We start from the raw sequence: 24,433 nt of genomic DNA, 5'->3' as shown, positions 1-24,433 counted from the left end.
CTAGTTCCCTCTCACTTCCCTGTTCAGAGAGAGAGAGAGAGAGAGAGAAAGAGAGAGAGAGAGAGAGAGAGAGAGAGAGAGAGGGGGGGGGGGAGCAAGACATAGTTCATGTACTTGCGGTGTTCTGTCTTTGCAGTATTATTGCGGTTCTCAGCTATGCATGTAATGGGAACTGAAATGCGCTTTTATTTTTTTGGGGGGGTTACTTTTGATTGTCATAAAATAAAACGTTACACTGCACCTCATTTTAAAGTACGAAAAAAAAAATCAAAATTAAGTAATAAAAAAGAGTCTGTGGATTACAACATCGGACAACAGAAGGAAGAAGGCTTTCCACCAAGTATTCCTCGAGCATATTATATTTCATTAACATTGTATTCAATCACTATGATTACACGTGGTTTTCAAATGTGACATCATGTGTCATCAGGTCTGTTTAGATTCAAACTAATAATTTGTTCACAAATTATTATCTAAGGATAAAATATTACATTGAATAAAAATCCCTTAACCGTCGTCGCCACCACCACAGACATGCATCATAACATACAGCAAAATAAATTTGAAGCATCAGCTTTTAAAAATCAAGCGAACTTGACTGAAAACAAATGATCAATTTAAAATATACAAAATGCCCCTCCCCGTGATATACTTTGTATAAATCATCGCTTCATCCTTCTAAACATTGGCTATACTAGGTCTACATCCTTTTCAAAGTTTTTAAACACTAAACAATTCAAAGGGTTGTAGCGTTGAGGTTGCTTAGTTATAATCAGAAAAATACATTTGAATACATTTTTTTTAAATACGGTTCGGTGTAAAAATTGCAGAGGTAAAAATGAAAGAGGTAAAATATAGCAGAGGTATATATCAGAATGAAAAGAAAATATAAAAGTTAAAATTATTTATAAACCTGTCTTGTCCGGACTCTAACTTCTCGGCAATATAATCTGATTATACAGTGCGTCCCACAAAAAAGGAAACAGAGGTTTATCGATGATTTATCATAACTTAATCACAAACACAATAGACAAATGACCTACCATTGTAAAGCTTAGAATCTCCTCTTTCATCTGAAATTACTTAGATTATTTCTCATTCACGCATGAGTGAGCAAAAACAATTTGAAGAGGGGATACCAAAAAGTCATTTGGCGGGCTGTATCTGGGTTTCAAAAAGAAAACCACATTTTTAAAAAGTTCAATAACTGCTCTTTAATTTGATACCTCAATTGCAGAAAATGGTCAAGAAAAAACAAAGTTCTGGTTATTTGAAATAAGGCTTGAATTTCAATAATTTCATAAAATTAAGAGGTTCTATTACAGGCTAGCGTTCAAACTCCGTTTTGTTGACGATCAGCCACTAGCGTACCTACGGGGGGGGGGGGGGGCAGGGGGGGCACTCTGCCCCCCCTGACGAGTCACAACCCATGCAAAAACGTATCTTTGCCCCCCCTGACGGGCTTGAAAAACCTTTTTTGCCCCCCCTGAGACCTTCAATGGTCCCCTGACGAGCTTGAAGACCTTTTTTTTTTTTTTTTTTTTTTTTGCTTGTCAAATTTTTTGGCGGACGGTTTTGCCCCCCCTGTGGAAAATCCTAGGTACGCCACTGCGATCAGCCATGTATTACGTCTTTTGTTAACCATGCGATAGCTTCTGTGGGAGACCGGTGAAAACACGTTTATTTAATGAAATTATGGAAATACAAGCATTGTATCGAGGGAACATAACCTTTTACTTCTTGACCATTTTTTGTGATTAAGGTATCAAATAAAAGAGCAGATATTGAACTTTTTAGGCATTTGATTTTCTTTCTGAAATTCAGATACCCCCCGCCAAATGAGTTTTTGGTATCCTATCTTCAAATTGTTTTTGCTCACTCATGCGTGGATGGGGAATAATCTAAGTAATATCAAATATAAGAGGAGATTCTAAGCTTTACATCGGTAGGTCATTTGTCTATTCATTGTATTTGTGATTAAGTTATGATAAATCATCGATAAATCTCTGTTTCATTTTTTTCTGGGACGCACTGTATATTACATATCCTTCATTTCTTATCATTATATACAAGTACCACATCAGTTGATTCAATTAAAAAGGAGACATTTTACAAATTGTCAAACTGACTTATTCATGAGTGTATAGGACAGCTGCGCTTCTTACGCATACCCGACGATTTGGAACACTCTTGTAAGTATCTCTGTTAACAATAATGCGCTATAATAAAACTTCTTGTAAGTGAAAAGAACTAAAAATGCAATGAAAGAATAAATGATTATTCATATTGAGCATTAAAACAGTTTTATTTTTAAATGTTGAACAATGACCTAGACATTCACCACCTCTGTCAACACAAAAGTAACCATGGGTAACAAAGCAAAATCGTTACTTAATTACTTTACTTGTACTTTTTTAAATCGGGTATTACAAATTTCAGTTCAGACATTGTTGTTCTTGGAGCTAGAATTGGAGTTTCCATTAGAAATGTGTTTTTAGACAAATATTGACACTATAAACTGCATAAAGTAATGCAGTATTATTCTTGAAGCTTTATTTTTTTCTAATTGAGTAAACATGAGTGAATGTCATTTCCCCATCTCATTAATATACTACGCTTTTCCTATCACGCCGACAATCTTCCATTATCAAATCCAGTGATTTTAATGAAATATTTGATGAAATCCAGCTGCTTTCTTGATGTCTGCAATACATCAATCTGTAAGAAAGGCAGGAATACAAAGAACATATTTCAAATTAGGTAAATGACTCAGTTTTGTCTAAAAAAAATAACCTCCTTCATCATGTTCATATCTGCGACCAACCTGCAATTGATGGATATAATTTTCTAATTATGAAACGTTGCAATCGTGCTAATCTGACAATACTAGAAGGGAAATTTTTGCATGGTCTATGAAGATGATGACGAGGAGGACCCATTTTGGGGGTTAGATTTTTTTCCCCTCTCTTGAGAAATCTTGCCAGATATGCCATTAGTTGTAATGCTCTAAAAATATCAAGGGTTGAGCAGTTCATTGGGATATGGAAACCTATCAACAAATAGAGTCATACCATAACAGGCTAATCATTTTAAACAACTTCCATTTTGCCTCATCATTTTTTCACCATGACAATCGTTTCTATGATAGCTTACGACCATATCACATACCGGTTAGAGCTTAAAAATTATGTTTAAATCATAATGATTATTAACTTTTATTTTCATACTGTGTAATCGGGCTAGTAAGCATCATTAATATTTGTCATACCTTTCTTGGTAGGTTCAGTGAATCGGCAACACAAGATGGTGGAAATTATTCTTCGTAGCTTGTATTTTTGCAAGCCACCTTCATTTCCTCACCAGCAACCTATACAAATGTGAAATTTAAGGTGCTTAGAAGCATTCAGTTACGACAGATTTTCAAACTGATTTATACAAGAACAACTTTTAAAAGGGAAGAAAGAAATAAAGAAGGATGCTCTAAAGAAGTCAATTATATTAATTAAGAATTATCGATAACTACATACAGCGAAAATATGTATAAGCATGTGAGTGTGCTTTTGTGAAAAGGGGGATAAGTTCGAATTAAATTATACGGGCTTAAAATGGTGCTATGTCCATGGTTGTAGGTCACACGGGCCTAATTACAACTGGCAGGCAAAAAATATTCATTCGAGTCAACCCGTTCTTAATTTTTAGATTTGATATTGCTGATTGACAAAAATGAATGAATATGATTGACAATCTAACACTGATTCTAGGGAGGGTACCTACTGAACTTCCTTTTTCCAAATTGGAAAGATATATCACTACTTTGGAACTATTCTTTTTACTGGCGGAAGAATTAGGGCAATTTCACTCTCTCAAGTGATGAATTTGTTGTTGTTGTTGTTAACTTATGTTTTAAGGCGCGTGTCATTCAGATATGAATATTTACGCCTATGATTAATTTGATCCTGCCAGGTGTAGTCTTTATCAATGCTGATATATTTTTTAAATGAGCCGGTCGAGTTACCCTTTTCTGGTCAGATATGGAATGTCAAACATATATCTTGTCCACTAATAGTATACATTCAACTATCGAATTTCCTCCTTATTTTTATGATTTTTTTTTTAAGTGCCACTTTAACACACGAGTCTATGGGAAATGAATTAGGCCTGTGATGCCTGTATACGCGCTTACATGGGGTTGCGTGTGAGTGTTTGTGTGTGATAGACATATAGGACTGACCACTTTTCAATATCTCTCCTTCTAGAAGACGAGACTCAATTTCATTTTTTCGCTTGAATGAGTTTGTGTTAGCATAATTACAGCAGAACTTAGTTTTACACGTTTTGATGAGGTCAAATTTTATTTACAACTGTCCGAGTACGTTTGTTATTTTACCTTTTCCTCTTGATCATATTGGCCTTCCTCGTACAGTTCTCCAACACGGCATCGTAGAGGGCGCTTTACAAATTCTGGCAGGCAGCAGTACAATCGATCGGCGACGGGGCTAATAAGCATGGGATTTAAGGTTCGAGGATCATTCGCTCCTTTAATCAGTTTGAAGGTTGCCAGGGGAAAAATAAACAGAAATATGTACGATTATTCAAGAATAACTGTCTGGTACGGAATGACAACAGCAAATAATAATACAAGAGATATAGGTGAGTTAAAAGAACGAGCAAAATTTGCATGCTGGCCAATATCTGATGTTGCTAAATCTGACGACACTGTTTTTAATAACAATCGATAAGTCAATTTGGGCATGCCAAGAGAAAGGACTCCCTCATGAGTAAAGAGTTTATTTTTCGTTATGTTTTAACCAAAAGGCCTCTTCCTCACTAATGATAAATCTATTTGTTTGGAACAGAAGGCTATAGGTTCGAATCCTAGCCATGATGACAGGGAATATTATCATAATTTTACCTGCAATAAAGCTAAAGACGAGTGACCAAAATATTGTCATAAGCGTTGAAGCTCCAGTGTGCCAGGCGTAGGACAGAGTATACAGACTGGCTATGGCTGGTCTGAAAGACATGAAAGAGAGGAATAAGATGTAGAAGTTCTACAATCGGTAGGCCTGGTAGTGGAGATTGGCATGTTATTTGGGAAGAATCGTTACTAAAGCCAGAGGTACAAAATTATGTATAGATAGAGGCGGAGAGAAAGAGATGTTTTCACTCTAACTTGAAATTCAAGGATATTTTTTACCAACGTGCTGCCAATGTCTATATCTGATTTCATTATGACTATGGCCCAATACACTAGTCTTGCTTCGTAAAGTAGGCATTTCAGGTATATTTTCTAATGACCATTGAGCTGTTGAGTGTATAGTTGTTGTAAGCAATGCTAACTTTATAATTTCAGAAAAAATATTGCAATTTGATCTTTTCAAATCGGACAAAGCGTTCAAGAGTCATGAATTTTGTAAAAAATAAATTTAGTCCCATAATTTGATACACTAGCCTTGCTTCTTAAAGAGAGGTCCAAAGTGTTTCATGCATACCCTTTCATTTATAGTAATTCCTTTAAAATATCGATAAAAAGTAAATCTAATTAAGAATGAAGCACATGGTCAATTGAGATTTGCAGAAAAACAAACAATAATTATGAAGCAGGAGGGGGGAGAAGGCGTTAAGCTGGGCCCTTGATACGATTTTTTTTTGGCTGGGGTGCTGAAGCAAATTTGACGAGAAAAAAAAAAGGTTTCGCTACAAAGTGAAGTTATTTTTTGTCCCTACAAATTTTGACAAAAAAAAAAGGAAAAGGGTTTCATATACAAAGTGTTGGTCATTTTTCAGACATTTCTCCAATTTGATAAACCAGCCAGAATGCCAGGGGATGCTGCCTATGGAAAATATACACGCAGCACCCCCTTGGAAAATATTGGGGGTGCTTCAGCACCCCCGTTTTCCTAGGCCATGGGGTTAAGGAGAAGTGTCTATATCTTATGAAAAAATGGCGATGAAAATGACATACATAAAATAATATTTGATACATTTACAAAGATAAAGTAAGAAATGTACAGACATAATTATCCACACTATATAAGAGGAAAGACGTTCAATTTCTGTGAAATGAGAAAATGAGATGGATGTGTGTAATTCATTGTTGTAAAAGAAATGTGATGCCACTGATGAATCTCAAAGGACTTACTTAAACTCTTCCCCCAGGAGAGCATCAGTATTATAGACCTACGTGTCGACCGACAGGTTTCCAGCACAGCTGACTGTCACTCTCATAGCTGCCGGATAAAACGGGCTCTGTCGGATAAGAATCCGACATATTCCACTCAGTAAATATTCCCCAAATGTCAAATTGAATCTGCAATAAATAGGGAATGTCATTTCTAGTACTTAAAGTGGGAGGAATGATTAAAAGCTTTGGGATTACATGCCTTATAACTGAAAATCCATATACCTTTCAGCCATTGGCTCCATTGCTGATGACGTCATGAGGGTGTCTGAGATGGTTGTCATGGTTTCCATAGTGACGTTGCTACAACCATCTATGTTCAGCTGCCGCCTGTCGTAATATGGTGGGTAGAGAAATGAACCTATCCCTATCCAGAAAGACCACACCAATCCCAGCAGAGTGCCGATGAACACCCCCTACGTCAGGAATGAGGAAAGGGAACAAAATCATTATTGCCATTTGGGGATTTTGAGAAGCCTTTGGGGATGGGAGAATTTATTTGGGGATTAAAATGATTTTCGGAATTTTAATGCATTTTAAGGGATTTTTCAAGGTTTTGATTAAAAACACTCAAGATTCGTTATTTCAGTATTATGATGCTAATAATAGTTAACTATAGATCATAGAATACGGTACATCAGCGCATTACATACGCAATTAAAGCTATGAATTCAATACATTGGACTTAGTTGGTCAATGGTAGTGTTGCCAATCTACTTCGCACCGAAATAAATAATAATGATAAAAGAAACTGCTGTGTATGGTGTGAACAAACGAACACATATTAACTAGTTTTGGGCAATAACCATGATAAATGTCCTCACTGTTTAAGAAATTATTGTGATTGGAAAAATTTGGGTTTTAAGGGTCCAATCAGGGGATTTCGAGTGCCTTATGGGGATTTTCTTCAGCTCGGACCTGGCAACACTGGGATCCAAAACTTGTCGTTTGTCAAATAGACTGGCATGTGGAAGCAATTATTAATTAATTAATTAATTAATTAATGAATGAATGAATGAATGAATGAATGAATGAATGAATTAATTTAATTATTTATTCATTCATTTATATTATTGATGGATTGATTAATTAATTAATTTAAAAAGAAAATAATCTATTTATTAATCTATCTATCTATCTATCTAATTATCTATCTATTCATTTTTACAAAACAACTTTTATTACCAATATGTTTTGTATACACACTGAAGTTTACAGTATTTGAGAAAGAGAACTTCATACCAAATTAATTAAGATCAAATGTGTGCAGTATATCTAGACCGCATCAAACTGGAACATTGATTAATAATGTGAAGAAAAAAAATATTTGCAACAAAACAAGCCAAAGTGGTCCAAATGGTTGTCAGACGAAATTTGTATGGACGGAAGGGCATTAGACTAAATGAAAGTATATAGACCACGTGGTGAGTGGACGAGTTGGCATTAGAGGAATTGGCAATTTACACTCTCACTAATCTATTTTTACTTAGCTTTTGAGCAATCCTAAAATATAGTTAATGTAATGAGGAGGCGCGATAGCTCAGTCGGTAGAGCGGGGGATTCGTATTCCGGTGACCCGGGTTCGATTCCCACTTGGTGCGCTAGTGCCCTTTGGTAAGGCATTAATCCTCATTACCAGGTCCTTCGGAGAGGACCTTAAGCCGTCGGTCCTCTTGTTGCTTGCTTACAAGCATTCATGCTTTCTTAGCAATCAGGTAAAAAATCCCCACCAATCACCAATGATGCAAGCGATGGTAATATATCAAATGACTGGATATTTTAATAAAGATTTTACACCACAACCAATATGATTATCAGTATCAATGTTTCCTACTTTGATTTGTTTGAAAGTTATTATTTTTTTATGGCTTAAAGCCGGGAAAACATTGCTATGTATAAAACGTAACTTCGACATGGGATTGGATAGCAACAGTGACTACAACTTACCTTTGAGTTGACCCAAGGAAAGAGCATTCCAGATGAATAAAGACCTAGCAGCGGACCGCCGAGCATCCCCAACACATTAAAAACCGCCTACAGGTAGATAGGTTAGGATAGTGACAGGTGGGCATGAAAACACTCTGAAACTCATTTATAATCGTTGGATTAGAGAATAAGATTAAATATTAAATTGAAACTATTAGTAGTATTGTACAATTTTTTAATAATTTATCTGATGAGACATTACCGGCATTCATAATGTCACCGCATCCTTGATAATGAATTAAGTACATGGAAAATAATTGTGCATCAGAAATGATCATTATTTCTCCTATATCTCGGATTGATTATTGCATGGCTATTGCTAATAATCTGCTTATAAGAGAGATTCCGAATACGTTTATTTTTCTTTGTCTTTTAAACAGCACTATTGCATCCAGTCAAAGACGGATATTACATTTTCGATAATCCTTCTTTCCTTCCTGGTTTTCTCTCTCCGCTACTTTCGGAGATCAGCCCTATGAAGGCAATAGCATCTAAAGTAAACAATCATCCAATCATAAGACTAATGTCAAACATAATTAGGATAACAATTACTATGACTATGTGGATATATATTCTCTTTAATGGAGGGTTTGAGCTCTTGAACAAATGTAATATTGTTGCGGTTGTTCGTTTAGATTTAAGCTCATACCTCATCATGGCCTTACGCGGTGGGGGGGGGGGGGGGGGTGGAAGAGACCGATAGATCCCCCACCCCAAAATTGTAAAAATGTAACACTTGGTTACTAAAATTCTTCACAAATTCAGCAAACATGTACACGGAATCATTTCTTTTTCATCCAAGAAAATGCAAGATCACGCCACAAAAAACTCGATCTCTACTCTCCCTTGCATTCGGTATTATTCTTCGAAAAAAAAATTGTGTCTTGCCCCCAGGAAAAAGATTTCTGCTTGCAGCCATATACTTCCTGTTATCTAATCGCATTGATGACGTGATTAATTAGTTTAGTTGAGATATAAGGTACTTACACCAAGTACTGAGCCAAGTCTGGAAGACACAAAGGCCATCGCCATACATACAAGTCCAAAGAAAATAACTGTGTAGGTTAAAACACAAAAAACAAAGTCAAATAGTTTAGATTCAGCCATAATGGTGTCAATTAAGGGGGGGGGGGTGGATAACTGATTGTTTCTGAAACTTCTTTTAAAAAGCAAATAAGACTTTATCCATGTCATTTATAACAGAAGTTGTTACCACCGATACAAAATTAAGTCGTGTAGATCTAAACCTAGATTCCGAACTATATTCCACATATTCTTTTTATTTTGTTATATTGTTGAACAACCATGTATGAATGTTTGTGAAAAAAGATGATAAAATCATATTCTTTTTATTTTGATATTTTGTTGAACTACCTTGTATGAATGTTTGTGAAAGAAAACAAATAAGTGATCTATAAAATAAGAACTACACTGTTAGAAAATTTCAACTTAAAAAAAAAAATCCTTCAGCAGAGTCTGGAGAACACAAGTAATCTTACTGCACTGTGTAATCTTACATGCATTTGTGTAAAATTACCGAAAATTGGTATTTGGTGTATGTAAGCTTACAACTTTATTGTAATAAAAAAAATCCCCTTGTTCAAAACAGATCTGTCCTGTAAAATTGTTGAAAAATTGTAAACAAATCTTTCCTGTTATAACAATTTACATAATAATTTGGTTATTTCTTTTTGTAAAATCTGTTTTGTTTTCTTCTGTAAAATCTTCTGTTTTTCTTTTTACAGTGTAAAAAGAACCTTATATTGACCATTCAAATGAAAGATTTACTTTTAGATCTTATGATATTTTTTTTTCGAATCTAAAATTGTTTAAATTCAAGTAATATAGATTATATACAAATATAAAGTTGGACCGGCCACCATTCATTCCAATCTGGATTAAGCATTACGTTTATACAATTGATCACATGAAACATTATACACTCTTAAAATGTTGGGAAACATATACCGTCCACACAACAATTGGTTAACAAATTTATCAAATTTTGGGTAGTTTTCAACCAATACTGTGTAGTTTTCACCGAAAGCACACATTGTTAGTTTGGAATTACCCAGAATTGGATAAAGAATTAACCATTTGTTGTGTGGACAGTATGTTGCCCAACATTTTTATGAGGGTAGCAGTGGAAACGTCACCATAGTATTGCGCTTCATATACAATCACTATAATCATGATAATACGTCATCATCCTAACTAATTACCAAGTCCTTTTGTTATCCACGTGTAGGTTCTTTCTTTCATTTTGGGCCATATTGATTTCACGATGTCCTCTCCTACCACAGCAGCAAGGGCGTTCACCGCCGAAGACATAGAACTAATTTGGGGATAACGAAAATGGAAGGGATTCAAATGAGTTAAAATGCTGTATTGTATTCGCAGGTATTATTTTTTTAATTGTCCTAGTACTCACACGTCTTTTCGTTATTGACACTGGCCTCGGAGTTCTTGTACATGTATGATACACAATTAAAGGATCCCCTTTTGGATATTAACATGCCAACATAAAAGGGAAAAGATTAGTAGTGATAATATCAATATTAATGATGAAGATAATAATAATAACGATGATAATAATGATGATGATGATGGTGATGATGATGATAATTATAATAATAATAATAATAATAACAAAAAATATTATTAATGATGATAAATACAATATCTGCTACCATAATTCTGAAACATACACACGCCCTCACACATAATAACATACAGGCCACAAAGCAGAAGGTATAGCTACCTGAGAGAAGCACTGAATACAGCTGAGGTAAATAGTCCAGGTAACCCGGGCATCTTACCAAACAGGTACAACACAAAATATGGTATGAGCTAAAATGAGTTTGGAATGAAAAGATGAAAAATAAATCATTAAATGAGATGAAAAAATTGCAATAATGATTAACAATTCATACTGATCAATGAAAATTCATGTATGCGTTGGCTCAACTGCGCATTCCAACAAAAGACTGGCGCACCAATTATCATTATCTTTCTCATCATCATCATCATGATTATCACCATCATAATCAATATAATCATCATTATCATCATAGTCATCATCATAATAAAAGATATCATAATCGTAATGATCATCATCGTAATGATCATCATCGTCACCATCGTCACCATCATCATCATCGTCGTCATCGTTATCACCACCATCGTCACCACCATCATCATCATCATCATCATCATCACCACCATCATCATCATCATCATCATCATCGTCACCACCACCACCACCACCACCATCATCATCATCATCATCATCATCAACATCATTATCATCGTCACCACCATCATCATCATCATCATCACCACCATCATCATCATCATCATCATCATCATCATCATCATCATCATCATCATCACCATCATCAACATTATCCAGCACATCAGCATGATCAGGGAGCTCTAGTTTTTTGGTGAAATCAACCTTAATGCCCATGAATTTTAAGAAGGGGGTCGGGCCCGGGGTCGGGGCAGCGTAAATGGAGAGAGGTTTCCAGGTCTTGGGCTAATTCTAAATCTCTATGATTATTCACTTAACATCATCATCTTCCTCTCCCCTCCTTATCATTAGAGTTTACATGTTTACCTGGTCAGACCTTGAGACATATCCAGCGGTCAGTGGGTCGCATTCAGCGAAGTTTGCGTACATAACCAGACCAGTGATACAGACTGTTGTCATCACAATGATCATACCAACGAGTGCAATAAATAAGGCCCTATTTCAACATGTTCAAGATTGTAACAAAGACAAGTGAATGTAGTTGCTTTATCGAAAACTTTCAATTGGCAATATCAACAAGATCAATATGAAAATGCTTCAAACTAAACATGTCTAACAAATAAACCAGACGCATCCAAAATGGCTTTGATTAAAAATGACTATACTGTCGTATACATCTATAAGAAAGTATATAAGTCACGCACTTTTTTTTTTTATATCTACTCAAAATACACATATGTTAAAGATATCAGTTCTGCTCAAATCGCGCGGTAAGCAATACGCGGTGGGGGCGAGTTGCAAGTTTCAATGGGGCTAACTCTTGGGGGAGGGGGCTAACTTGGTGTTTAATATACCTATTTCATTCACCCTAAAGTTAATACGTGTACATAAAATGAGAAAAAAAATATAAAAATCTAAAGGGAATAAAGAGGATAAAAATGCAAAGGCATGATAAACATCTTATATGGGAATTGGAATCGACAAAAATAGCCAGAAGCTTTATAAAACAAAGGACAGAAAAGAAATAAACAAATGTAACACATGAAAGGCGCAGGAGGGTCATTCACATAATATTTCCAGAGAGTAGGTCATGTAGATTTTTAATAGAAACTTGAAATCGAGGGAGCGAAGCAATTAAGTTTTTCAGGAAAAAAAATCTTAATTTCCAATTGTTAAAATAAGCAAAATGGAAATGTTGCTAATTCATAAATAAATGCAAAAAAAGAGTGTAAGCTTTAGATTGGCTTGAAGTACAAATACTATGAGCCTTTCCTTTGTAAAACCAACACAACCATTATTAATAATAATAATAATAATTCAATACTTATAAAGCGCCTTACAAAATTTCTCTAAGCGCTTTACATCACAAAACCTAACTACTTAACTTAATAAACTAAACTCACTTATCAACTTAACTACCTTACATAACTAAACATCCAACGTAACTACCTTACATATCTAAAATACTAACTTAAAGATAAATTCCAGTTTTGGTAACGATCTCAAAATGACTTTTTACAGAATCTAATATAATGACCACCCAAGTGTCTGTTTGTATGAATAAAAAATATGTGCCAAAGGATTCTGGAAGAAATTGTGTAATTGCTGAGAAATAAGCAAAATAAGCGCGGATTCTGTCACTTCCGTCGGGTCTTTATTCCAGCAATAATAATACACTGTCCCACGTGCGCTTATCTGTGTTGGTGATCTTCAGTGTGAACATTTTTCAGCGTAGATTTCAAGATTTCACAAAGTTCAGTTTATGTAACTGTACCAGATCTAGATCCTCGATGATATACTGACAATTAAGCCTGGTTTTACAGACTTTCTCATGAAATCAGTGTTTACTGCAAATACTGGCATTTCTCTTTAACTACGGGCATATTAACTGTAAAAAATCATACTATTTACGGAAGAGATATGTCGTAAGTGCTACTTTAAAGGAACGTAGAGAAGAATGGGATCTTAAGCTAAGAGGAAGTGAGTTCGAGAGTGTAGGAGCCACAACTGAAAAGGCTCTGTCGCCATGGGTGTGGGAGGTTGCCTTGGGAACAACTAAAAGATTATATTATATATTCAACCATGAATTTAAATCACACTTATTATTAAACATTCATGGGATACTGCAGACATTTTGTATGTATTATATTTTCTGATGGGGGAGTGGTTAATAATATACCAATTTACAATTAAACGGTTGTGAATTGTAAACTTACGTCAAAGCAGTATTAACAGAGCCACAGGAGAGGTATCGCTGGATCTGGGCTTGGTTGGCTGCATACAGGGTACCCCAGACGAACGTTCCACCACCAAGTATTGTTCAGAAAGTATGACGAACTGTTGGGTCTGGATCGAAGCTACAAGAAATACGTATGTGAGTGTGTGTATGGTGTGCGTACGTATGTGAGTGTGTATGGTGTGTGTACGTATGTGAGTGTGTGTATGGTGTGAGTACGTATGTGAGTGGCGTATGGTGTGTGTACGTATGTGAGTGTGTGTAGGGTGTGTGTACGTATGTGAGTGTGTGTATGGTGTGCGTACGTATGTGAGTGGGCGTATGGTGTGCGTACGTATGTTTGTGGGCGTATGCTGTGTGTACGTATGTTAGTGTGTGTATGGTTTATGTACGTATGTGAGTGTATGTATGGTGTGTGAAGGTGTGTGTGTGAGGGTGTGTATGGTGTGTGTATGGTTTGTGTACGTATATGAGTGTGTGCATGGTGTTTGTGGGTGAAGATGAGTTTGTGGGTGAGTGTGAAGGGTATTTGACTTTATTGGCTTCAATGAATTTACAGCATGCAAATCAGAAATACAAATAAAATTCAATGATGAACAAAAAGTCAACAAACTAATGAGCTTTCAGTTGTGTAATATCAATACAAATGAAATTCAATTTTCTCATCATTGCTCATATAACCATTCCTAAAAATGAAGAATTAAATATTTTAAAAATTATGAACAACTTAATTTATGCTAAAAACAGAACTGAAAAAAAATATAAAGAAGCCATGCTTTGTTATAACGCTGATCTCTCGATTACGTAAATTTTACATTACTTGGAGGGGTGGATCCAGGATTTTCAAAGGGGTGTTGCACATGTTACGGCATTTTACATTACACATTTTAATTGTGCTTTCAAGGGGGGAGGGGGGGCGGTACGGGCCGGCTTTGCCCCCCACCCTGGATCCGCCAGTGATTACTTGATTACAACGCATATATATATATATATATACACATGTTTCTGTGTGCTAGAGAGATATATATAAATATAAACAAAAACTGACATAGAGAGAGTGAGAGAAAGGGGGGGGGGTTATGTCTATTCTTATTTATATGTCTTACTTGTTATTTTTTCTGCACGTCAGCATTTAACCTCTTAAGTTTTTACTTGATATATTCACGCTTCTTCGTTCATCTTGACCGTCGCCAATGCAGGTTATCCAAGCTTACAGCTTTTATAATACAGATCATTTATCCATTACATCGGAAACACAAATTACAAGTGCGACGGAACGTTATGACTTACTTCCAAACGTCAAGTCGCCCGCTCTCTCCGGCGATCCGCCAAACTTCATCGAATCCATCTTTGTTCATAGAACCCCCAATGATGATTGCAATTAGCCCAGCCATCATGACAGTCACTTGTAATACATCGGTCCATAGTACAGCTTTCATTCCACCCTGTTAGAATCAATAACAAATTGATCATGTTGATAGGAATGATAGTGAAAAATCAACCAAGCGTAAGGCCGAAAATGTCATCGGAATCGGATGAAATGTACCAAAGAATCTGGAATTCTAAATTTTTCGCTTCATTTCACAAAACAATTAGTATAGGACAATCGAGAGATTCTGCCGAAAATACTCAAATCAATTCAAATCTCGCATCTTTGGAAGTGCTATGATGTACGAATGTCATTCGAGCTTACTGTATAGTGCTAAATAGGGCATATCCATTACACTATTGATCGTTTTTCAATCAATTAAATTTCAAGACAACAAACATGACAGACGTTGATAGTGATAAAGAGTCATGTTGGGGATTCCAACATTCTTATTTCGGGCAGGGCTTAAAAAGTTCGATTCCTGGTGGTAAAGTCGCATGAACGAAACCTTCTCAAGATCGATGATAACTAGATAGTTACTTTAAATAACACACCATCGGTCGGTTTGGACGATCACCGGGGGGGGGGGGGGGAGGTCGACCCCAATAAAGCAAAATAATCTACCACAATACTTACTATTGCTGTGTAAAACGTGCAGACAATGCCAACCGCAAAAACAGACCCCCAAAGATCAAGGCCGGTAACTAAATTAATTCAAGATTCGGGATTTGACATGTTAGAAAATGAATAAAATTACTAAACGCAGTGGGCCACACCAATAATTCACCCCACAAACACCCCTACACGCTCGCGCACACCCGCAAAAGTGGATTACGGCCCGGGTTACGGCAAAAGTGCACCCACGCCCACTCAACCAATATGAACACATCCCCAAATCCATCTTCGCGCGCACACACACACAAACATAGAGCTACCCGTTTACCACACATTTTAGGAGTTACCATATCTTGCGTACGCAAGGCACTGTTATAGCATCAGCCAAGTTGAGCAAACATACAGCAAACAAGGCGCCTTAGTTTCAAAAGACCGTTGAAAACCTCACAACAATCATTTTCTCAATATAACAAGATCCATACCCACATGTAGCTTTATCAATTTCTAAGCAGTTAACATCTTAAAGGGATATTCCAGGCTGAAGATATTTTTATCTAAATCAATAGAGGAAAATTCACAGAGCAAATTGCTGGACATTTCATCAAATCGGATAACAGATAACGAATTTATAGAATTTTAAAGATTTGCATTATTTCGGTAAAACACTTCTGGGCATTTCTTCATGCACATTCATTAGGTGGGCTGATTATGTCACATCCCCACTTTCTTTTTTTCTTATGTTATTACATGATATCATAAATGTTTCATTTTTCATAAATGTGTCTCCATAATGATGAATTAAGTTTCAGCAACAAATGCACTTAATCCGTTGTCAATCCAATTGTTTTAGTTCTTTGTAGAAAATTGTTGAATAAAACAATTTTTTTTTTATTAATAAAATAAAAAAGAACACGTGGGGATGTGACATCATCAGCGCGACGACTGTGGTTAGATTTCCTTGTGTGTTGGGTCTTTTGCACGCCAGCAAGAGACTATACCAGGGCTTGCTCTTTTGGTAGTCTGGTTGGTCTGGAGGCGGACGGTTCGGAGCCTGGAGCAGACGGCTGGTGGTCCGGAGCAGACGGGTTGGTCTGAAGCGGATGGTTGCTGGTCTGAAGCAGACGGTCGGAGGTCCGGAGCAGACACAACGGTGGGAACTACAAGTAGAGCAGAGCCAACGGGTGTGGTCGTGAGAGCCTGACTGCAGAAGGACCCATACATATGGTCGAGGAACCAGACGTAGTTTCCGGTACTGAACAGATGCCAGTGGTTGCAGTACGGACCCAGACTTGGTCGTGGTACTGAACAGACGTGGTTGCAGTACGGACTCAGACGTGGTTGCGGTACTGAACAGACGTGGTTGTAGTACGGAATTAGACGTGCATTATTGCTGTACCGAATGCAGACGTGGTTGCAGTACGGAGCAGACGTGATTACTGGTCTGAAGCAGACAGAAGGTCTGGACCAGACGACGGAAGAAGTTACATGTATAGCAGAGTCCATGGGTATGGTCGTGGGAGCTTGACTACAGAGGAACCCATACCTATGGTCGTAAGAGCTTAACTACAGGAATCAGATGCATATGGTCGGGTGAGCTGTAGGAGCTGACAATAAAGAGTGTAGCCGTCTGGAGGTTGCCTGGTGGTGGAACTAGCTGGTTCGAGGCTTGTGCAAGTGTCAACTGCGGCAGTATATCTCTGCCAAACGGATCCGCGACTAAAAGTTTGGAAATCGACGTGGCAAAGCACCCGCCGGCGGCAGGCATCCTGACAAGAGCGAGCTGCCGGCGGACCACCCAACCACCCGCCCAGCGATTCCGTCACAATATCTTCGGCGTGGAGCATTCCTGTAACAGTCGGATGGATTTGTGGAATCTGATAGGCCGATGCCACGCATAGGTTCCTTAATGCCTTTAATGTTTTCATTGTTACATTTTTCGTTATTAAGCCTATGTACAGTATAATAATTATATCACGATAAACAGATACCTATGCATGTAGAAGTTGATTCACATCTTTTGTAAAAGAAACATGTATTTCTGGGCATTTAATGACGGAAAGACAAGACAACAGCGAATCTAAGGTTTCCCTTGTAATGCTTGCGTTACTAACTATGTTTTAGTGATTATTGTTTGTGCATACTCTAATTCAAGATTCAAGAAGTTTATGTCATTTCCATGACAAATATAAATCAAATACAGATACAAATCAAAGTATGAGTACAAGATCAATTTTACCTTAGCATAATTATATAATAAGAGCTTGTATAAAATAGTGTTAAGCGTGTATGGAAATGAGGGGATCCACTAAGAAGCATTGCTTGTAGAGCGTGGATCCCCTATAGCGAGTTGAAGAAATAATTTCTATTAAGCAATTCAGAAAAGGCAAAGTAGTAACAGTTAATGAAATGTAGAAATTCATTCGATTGTACAAATGTACAAATATACAATATTATAAAATAGGAAAGTAAAATGTAATAAATTTATTAGGAAAATATTTTAAAGAAAAAAAAATGATAGCAAAAAATGGAAATAAGGTGACAGAAGTACGGGACGAAATACATTATCAAAGACGCACACACACACACAAAACAAATTAAACAATACATGTATACTCCGGTTCATACATGAACAATTCCGAATTATATTTTATCCATGCTTACCTTGGTTTAACGCGAGTGAAGGGGCATAAACGACTATACCGAGGTATAAGGCCTGTACGAGGAAAAACAAGAACTAGATTATGGAAGTGATTTAACTTGAAACTTATTTTGCTTCACACCTTGTCCCAATCTGAGAGTTGGATGTATTAGTGATCATCTGCAAAAGAGATTTATTTTACAGGTCGAACTTTCTTATGTATTCAAGGTAAAAAACGAAGATCATATACGAATACTGGTGGACGTGGACATTCCTTCAATGTTTCCTCCTTCTAATCTAATTATACTAAAGTTTCAAGCAATCTAACGCTTTTGCAAAGTGCTAAAATTGTGAATTATACTTGAATATCATCTAACTTGCTGATGTTACAAAAGTTATGAAAGTGTAGTGATTCATTTTTTTAACCGCTGATTAATTGTGAAAATCTGAATTTCAACTGAACTGAGTGATAACGACAGTAATGTTATTTTTATCACCCTTACTACAACTTTCATGATTATTATTATTACTACTACTACTACTACTACTACTACTACTACTTCTACTACTTCTACTATACTACTACTGCGACGACGACGACGAGGAGGACGTCACGACGAACTATACTAACAGCAACAATTGTAACAGTTATTGCAATTTAAAAATCAAAGTACAATAGCCAAAATTATCATGATATTGTGATAATTGGATAATCAATTCATTGTTTTTTTTTTGGCGCTTCGAATCATACCGCTATGGCTAGATATTTTTCATAAATGTAAAAAAAGTTTGTTGATAATAAAAAAGGAAAAAAAATACCATTTCCACAATGTAGATTAAGGTTCCAAGTAATCGTGTTGCCCGGTTGAATCTTTTCTCCAAGTACTGTAAGAAAGGACAAATTTTGGAACTTCATTACCTCAGGTTAGTAAATTTCGACAAGATATTGCCCATCTGACCAGAAGGTCGACTTGCCCGCGTGAGGAGTACGGAACAACAAAATCGGTGTTATCTAAATGGATAATTTCTTTGTTATTAACTTGTCTTATAAAACATCAAATCGTTCAGATATATTAAAGGACTGCGTTTTGTGTATTCTTTTCATTTCACGCTTTGACCTATTTTTTCATACAATACCCTGCATTATCCATTTCTTTCTTCCCTCTCTCGCCAGTATCACTCTTTCTTTCTCCCCTCAGTCTCTCGTATTTACATTTGCTTGATATTGCCTAATTCTTTGGCAGGTTTTTTTTCAGTTTGTTCGTGTTTTTCAGTTGACCGGGAAGATTATTATGATGATTATAACCATGATAACTGGTTGGTTGTTGTTACTTTCGTGGAGCGTTGTGGCCCAGTGGATAAGTCTTCTGACTTTGAAACAGAGGGTCGTGGGTTCGAATCCCAGCCATGCCGTAATTTCCTTCAGCAAGAAATGTATCCACATTGTGCTGCACTCGACCCAGGTGAGGTGAATGGGTACCCGGCAGGATTTATTCCTTGAATGCATGAGCGCTGAGAGGCAGCTTGAGCTAAAGCCGGGGTAATAATAATAATAACAACGCGCCCCGGAATAGAATATTTCTAGATAGACGGCGCTATATAAATGCCTATTATTATTATTATTACTTGCCATTCTTTCAAAATTTATTTATGAAACCATCACAAACATGACAAAGAACTCACAACTGGGTAAGGTATTTATTGTTCGATTATCGTCCTTTGTAATAACTTCGCCAATGCCACAGAGTTTAGCTTCTAAGTTATGCTTTATCAGAATGCGATATATTTTGACAAGGGTTGTCATTGCATGTATACGTGTCAAAGATAAATAAAGCATATGGACACCAATGACTACACATGCAGGAACAACAAGACAAGAAAAGCACGCAACACAGCCTGAATGCACAGCATAGTAGGCTCTGTCACACCGCCAGAAATTTGCTGGAGCGTTCCTTGAGCGGTGAAAAAAAAAATCACCACCGCTCGTTATCGTTCGCCACCGTTAACAGAAGTTGGCCCGCGTTAAGGTAACGCCGTATACGTTCGGCCACCTTTGGTGGTCCCTCCTATCGCTCCGAAAGTTTTGAGCTGCACAAAATATTGCGAGCGGTGAGAAGCTGGCAATTTACCATTCCGGCAAAGTTAACCAATAACGCCCAGTCAAAGTTTTGCACCGCTAGATGCACGGTCATTGACTCTTGGGTGCGCTAGGCCAACGCAGAAATCTTGAACGCTGGACACCGGCTGCTTCGGCAGTTTTGTCCGGGCGGTGATCAAACGTTGCACAAACTTTGGTGGAGCGGTCGTATGCGTTTTACAAGCGGACAAAGGATTGATGGAACGGTGTCGGGCGTTAAAGCAGCGATCCATGAACTTTGGTTTGGCGTTGGTATGGAGGTTTCTGAGCGGACCGCTCGCTACCGTTGAACCAACGCCAAAGCAACTCCGGCTTCAGCGGTGCACCGCTAAGGCAACACCCGTGCTTTCGATTTTCCCCATTCTGTGCGCGATGAAGAGCGTTGTCGAAATTCGGCCCCCTCTCTCTCCCTACCGTTCAAGGAACACTTCAACACTGAGTTCGGGCGGTGCGACCGTGCCTTTAGACACGACTGCATTCCAAATATCCCCAAACTGCCAAACCAACTGGCTTTAGACATGTAGATATTTTAGATCTGTCACGCCTGGCATACTGTTTCATATACATGTACATGTTTATGGACCCGATATCAGTGATTACTAATTCTGCAGTCGCATTTCCCCTGCGGCAACCGTAGGGCGAGTCGAAAACAGCCGTTATAACACATTTCTGTACGAGCTACATATATAGGTGGTTTGAATAAAAATGAATAAAACGGCTGTTTTCGGCTCGCTGTACGGCCGTCGTAGGAGAAACGTGACTGCAGCATAAGGCTTTGGTCACAACCCACCGTGTGTGTGTGATTTTTTTTTATAGTCTTTAGGCTTTTGGGGGAGGCATTGGCCGCCACGTTTTTCTGCAAAAATGTATCACTCACACGGTTACGTTGTGGACGTGGTAATGGATTCGTACTTGCTTACGACGTACGATCTCCGTGCGATAGCCATGTTATTGTTAGGAGCTAGGCTTTGCTTACACGTGCTGTTCACGCACGGCGTCCTTGCTCACTCGCAATTTCGAAATTTCCTTAAGCAGTTAACTCTTAGAGTACTTAGACACGACGTAGCACTATTACTGCACGATGACCTTTCGCCCATTGCGGTCTGCATGCAGACTATGGATTCAACCCAGATATCTGGCAGAAAAAAAAACTCACGTTCATCGCATTTGCCGCACTTACAACTTGCGAGAACAACACGTGTAAGTACAGCCGCGGGACGATAACGTGGTAAATCGCATAAAGATCGTACGTAGCGTGTTGCAAGCACTTACGAATCACTTACCAAGTGCATAACATAACCGTGTGAGTGACGTGCGTTGACACTTGCCACTCTCTCCTCACCTGTTTTCAGAAAAACGTGGCTACTGTGGCCCCCCAAAAAACATACGGACTAACAACACCACGGTTCTTGCTCTAAAAACAAAGGAAGAAAGCGTGGAAATGATTGGTTTGGGTGATCAAAGTGATGGCATTTTAAAATCAAAATTACAAATTACAAAATTATTTTTATTACCCCTCCCTGATAAATCCCGGATCCAGCACTGCTTTTGATAAACGAATATGGGACGAAACCAAGGATTAAAAAACAACGAATGCTATGGGTTCGTGAACGATGATAACAATGACAACTTGATTATAATACTTCGTTCCAACTCTCTTGCGATCAGTTACGATTGACCTTTCGTAGCTGACGTCTAGCATTCCTTTTACAATCACACCGATTACCACGACAGACCTTAATACCATGGTCACATTTGTTCTACGGCGGCCGTACGGCGAGTCGAAAACAGCCGTTTTAACATTTTTTTGTCCAACTACATATAGGTGGTTTGAATCAAAATTAATAAAACGGCTGTTTTCGACTCGCCGTACGGCCGCCGAAGAGCAAATGTGACCAAGGTATTAGATCTCATACGATCTGATACGATCACTACAATTGCTCCACGATTAAGACCACAGTTTCAATCATTGCGCGAATCGTGACAGTTGGAACTAGGTATATGAAATAAAAGTTTGCGTTGATACGTAGGGGAAGGTGGGGTAAGTTGTGACACTTTTTGCATTTTGCATGTTAGAATTGATATGACTAATAATATTGTAGAAAAAAGTACCTTTCCTTAAAATTTGATTCTTGGGAAATATTTTTCACCTTTATATAACTTTCTACCCCACACTGAAATTCATTGTGACCTTTGAAAAAAACGATGTCAAATGGCTCAACTTGCCCCATCTGTGAGGTAAGTTGTGCCACCTTCTGGGGTAAGTTGAGCCACAAAAACTATGTACAAAATGTATGCGGGAAGAACCAGCATATCAATTTTTTATTTCAAGTCTTTTCACTTGCTAATTCTCTATAAATACTAACATACTCTAAAAGTAAAAGAACTGTCATGTGAATTTGCACCTTTCTGCCTGCATATCAATGGCTTTTCAAGTTTTTTTAATTATTATTATACATTACCATAATAATTACCATGGCTCAACTTGCCCCATGTTGGCTGGCTCAAAGTACCCCAGTCCGAATTAAATGCGATATTTTCACATCCGCACATTTATGCATCCATCATGTAAAAGATTATGACAAGAATGAAGATCCATACCTGGACTAACAATATTGTTCTCATTTCTTTATTACATTTAAAGACATGTGTGGGTAAAAAGCACTGATCTATTTTACATCCTTTTTTACTTTTTTGGCTGAAATTTGTATTTTTCCCTCTAAAAAAGTACTTTATGTTTTCAAAGTAAAAAACAATGTGGTGGGGTAAAGGGTTATGTAATGGGTCATCAATACATGACACCACCACAATGTCTGACTCATTCATTATTGGCCTAGGGGTGGTGGCTCAACTTGCCCCTATGCTCAACTTACCCCGCCTTCCCCTACCGTTTGATATGATCTTGTTTTTGTTTTACCTCATTTGCACTTGTGACGCCCAAACGATAGAATGTTGGTATGAAGAGAGACGTCAAGAGTCCTGTAGAGATAAAAGAAAACGCAAACAGCCAAAACATAGCTCCATTCAAATACACTTCAGCTGGCGTCCCGAGTACGGTGATCGCAGAGATGAACGTAGCCACCAGCGACATCGCAACGGGGATGGGATTCATGTTGCGATCCGCAAGCAGAAATTCTCGGGTGGTCTTTTGACGGCCTCCTGTAAATGCGTAAAAGACTCCTATACCCGATGAAATGATAAGAATTGCTGCTACGACTACATAGTCCCATGCCTGAAACAGTCCAACGTTGTAAAAGTCGTCTCGAGCCATTTCTACAAGCTTTCCAATTTTAAGAAGGTAGTAGCTTCACTTATAAGCTTGGTGAACTTTTCAGTTTTCCAAGTAGATGAAAAATGAGGTAAATGAAAAGTGTTCGATCATTACGCAAACTAGTTTTCCGAAACAACGACTGACACCATTGTTCTGCATGATGGGAAATGTGTCCAACCCTGAGCCTATTATGGTGTTTGTTTTGCCAACTGGGGCCAAGTTGAACCTCTGAACTTCCAAACGCAATTCAGCTAAGTACAAAGACACCTTCACCGACTGGTATGTGCTGAATTTCTAAATAATGATTATGAAAACACAATCACCGGATAAAGAGTCGGAAAGCAAAAATTATATGAATTGAAAGAAAGGAGAACTTGTTTACTCGTCTACAAAATGTGAGCCCACAATCCGAACTCAATAAAACTTATCGTACAGTGGCTATTCTACTCTGACGGGGCAAACCATTGTGAACGAAGATGGGGCCCCTCGAAATGATTTTATACCTAACCCAATACACTGCTCAAATACACTGCTCATCTATTATTTTTCATATCACCCTCCATTCCGTCAGCTCGAACCATAATGACCTTTCTTTCACAAAAAAGGAAAGACCTTTTTTGAGCAACTTAGCTTCCACAGGAAGTCCCGTTTATGCGCAGCCAAATTGCATGTATTACCCTTTTACGTAAGAAAGTATGTGCTCATCCAAAAATGAATTATTCTTTGCACTTTTTTCGAGTAAAATTC

The 24,433-nt window shown here is 37.6% G+C and overlaps 1 protein-coding gene across 1 annotated transcript; it reads right to left on the bottom strand.

The window, feature by feature from the left end:
- Positions 1-344: 344 nt before the first annotated feature.
- LOC129279775 (sodium-coupled monocarboxylate transporter 1-like) lies at positions 345-23,742 on the bottom strand. The gene is given in 16 exon segments (XM_064112388.1): positions 345-2,718; positions 3,269-3,367; positions 4,388-4,536; positions 4,913-5,013; positions 6,407-6,597; positions 8,129-8,215; positions 9,155-9,222; positions 10,390-10,502; positions 10,929-11,017; positions 11,787-11,916; positions 13,637-13,777; positions 14,947-15,101; positions 15,662-15,729; positions 18,302-18,353; positions 19,098-19,163; positions 23,333-23,742. Coding segments are annotated over 15 exon segments (1,818 nt in total). The 5' UTR covers positions 23,687-23,742; the 3' UTR covers positions 345-2,718; positions 3,269-3,313.
- Between the last annotated feature and the right edge of the window lie 691 nt (positions 23,743-24,433).

Source organism: Lytechinus pictus, chromosome 17 (genome assembly GCF_037042905.1).
Source record: "Lytechinus pictus isolate F3 Inbred chromosome 17, Lp3.0, whole genome shotgun sequence".
In the NCBI taxonomy this organism is placed as follows: domain Eukaryota; kingdom Metazoa; phylum Echinodermata; class Echinoidea; order Temnopleuroida; family Toxopneustidae; genus Lytechinus; species Lytechinus pictus.
The sequence above is the reverse complement of the archived record's forward strand: the minus strand, read 5'-3'. Positions and strand labels throughout refer to the sequence as shown.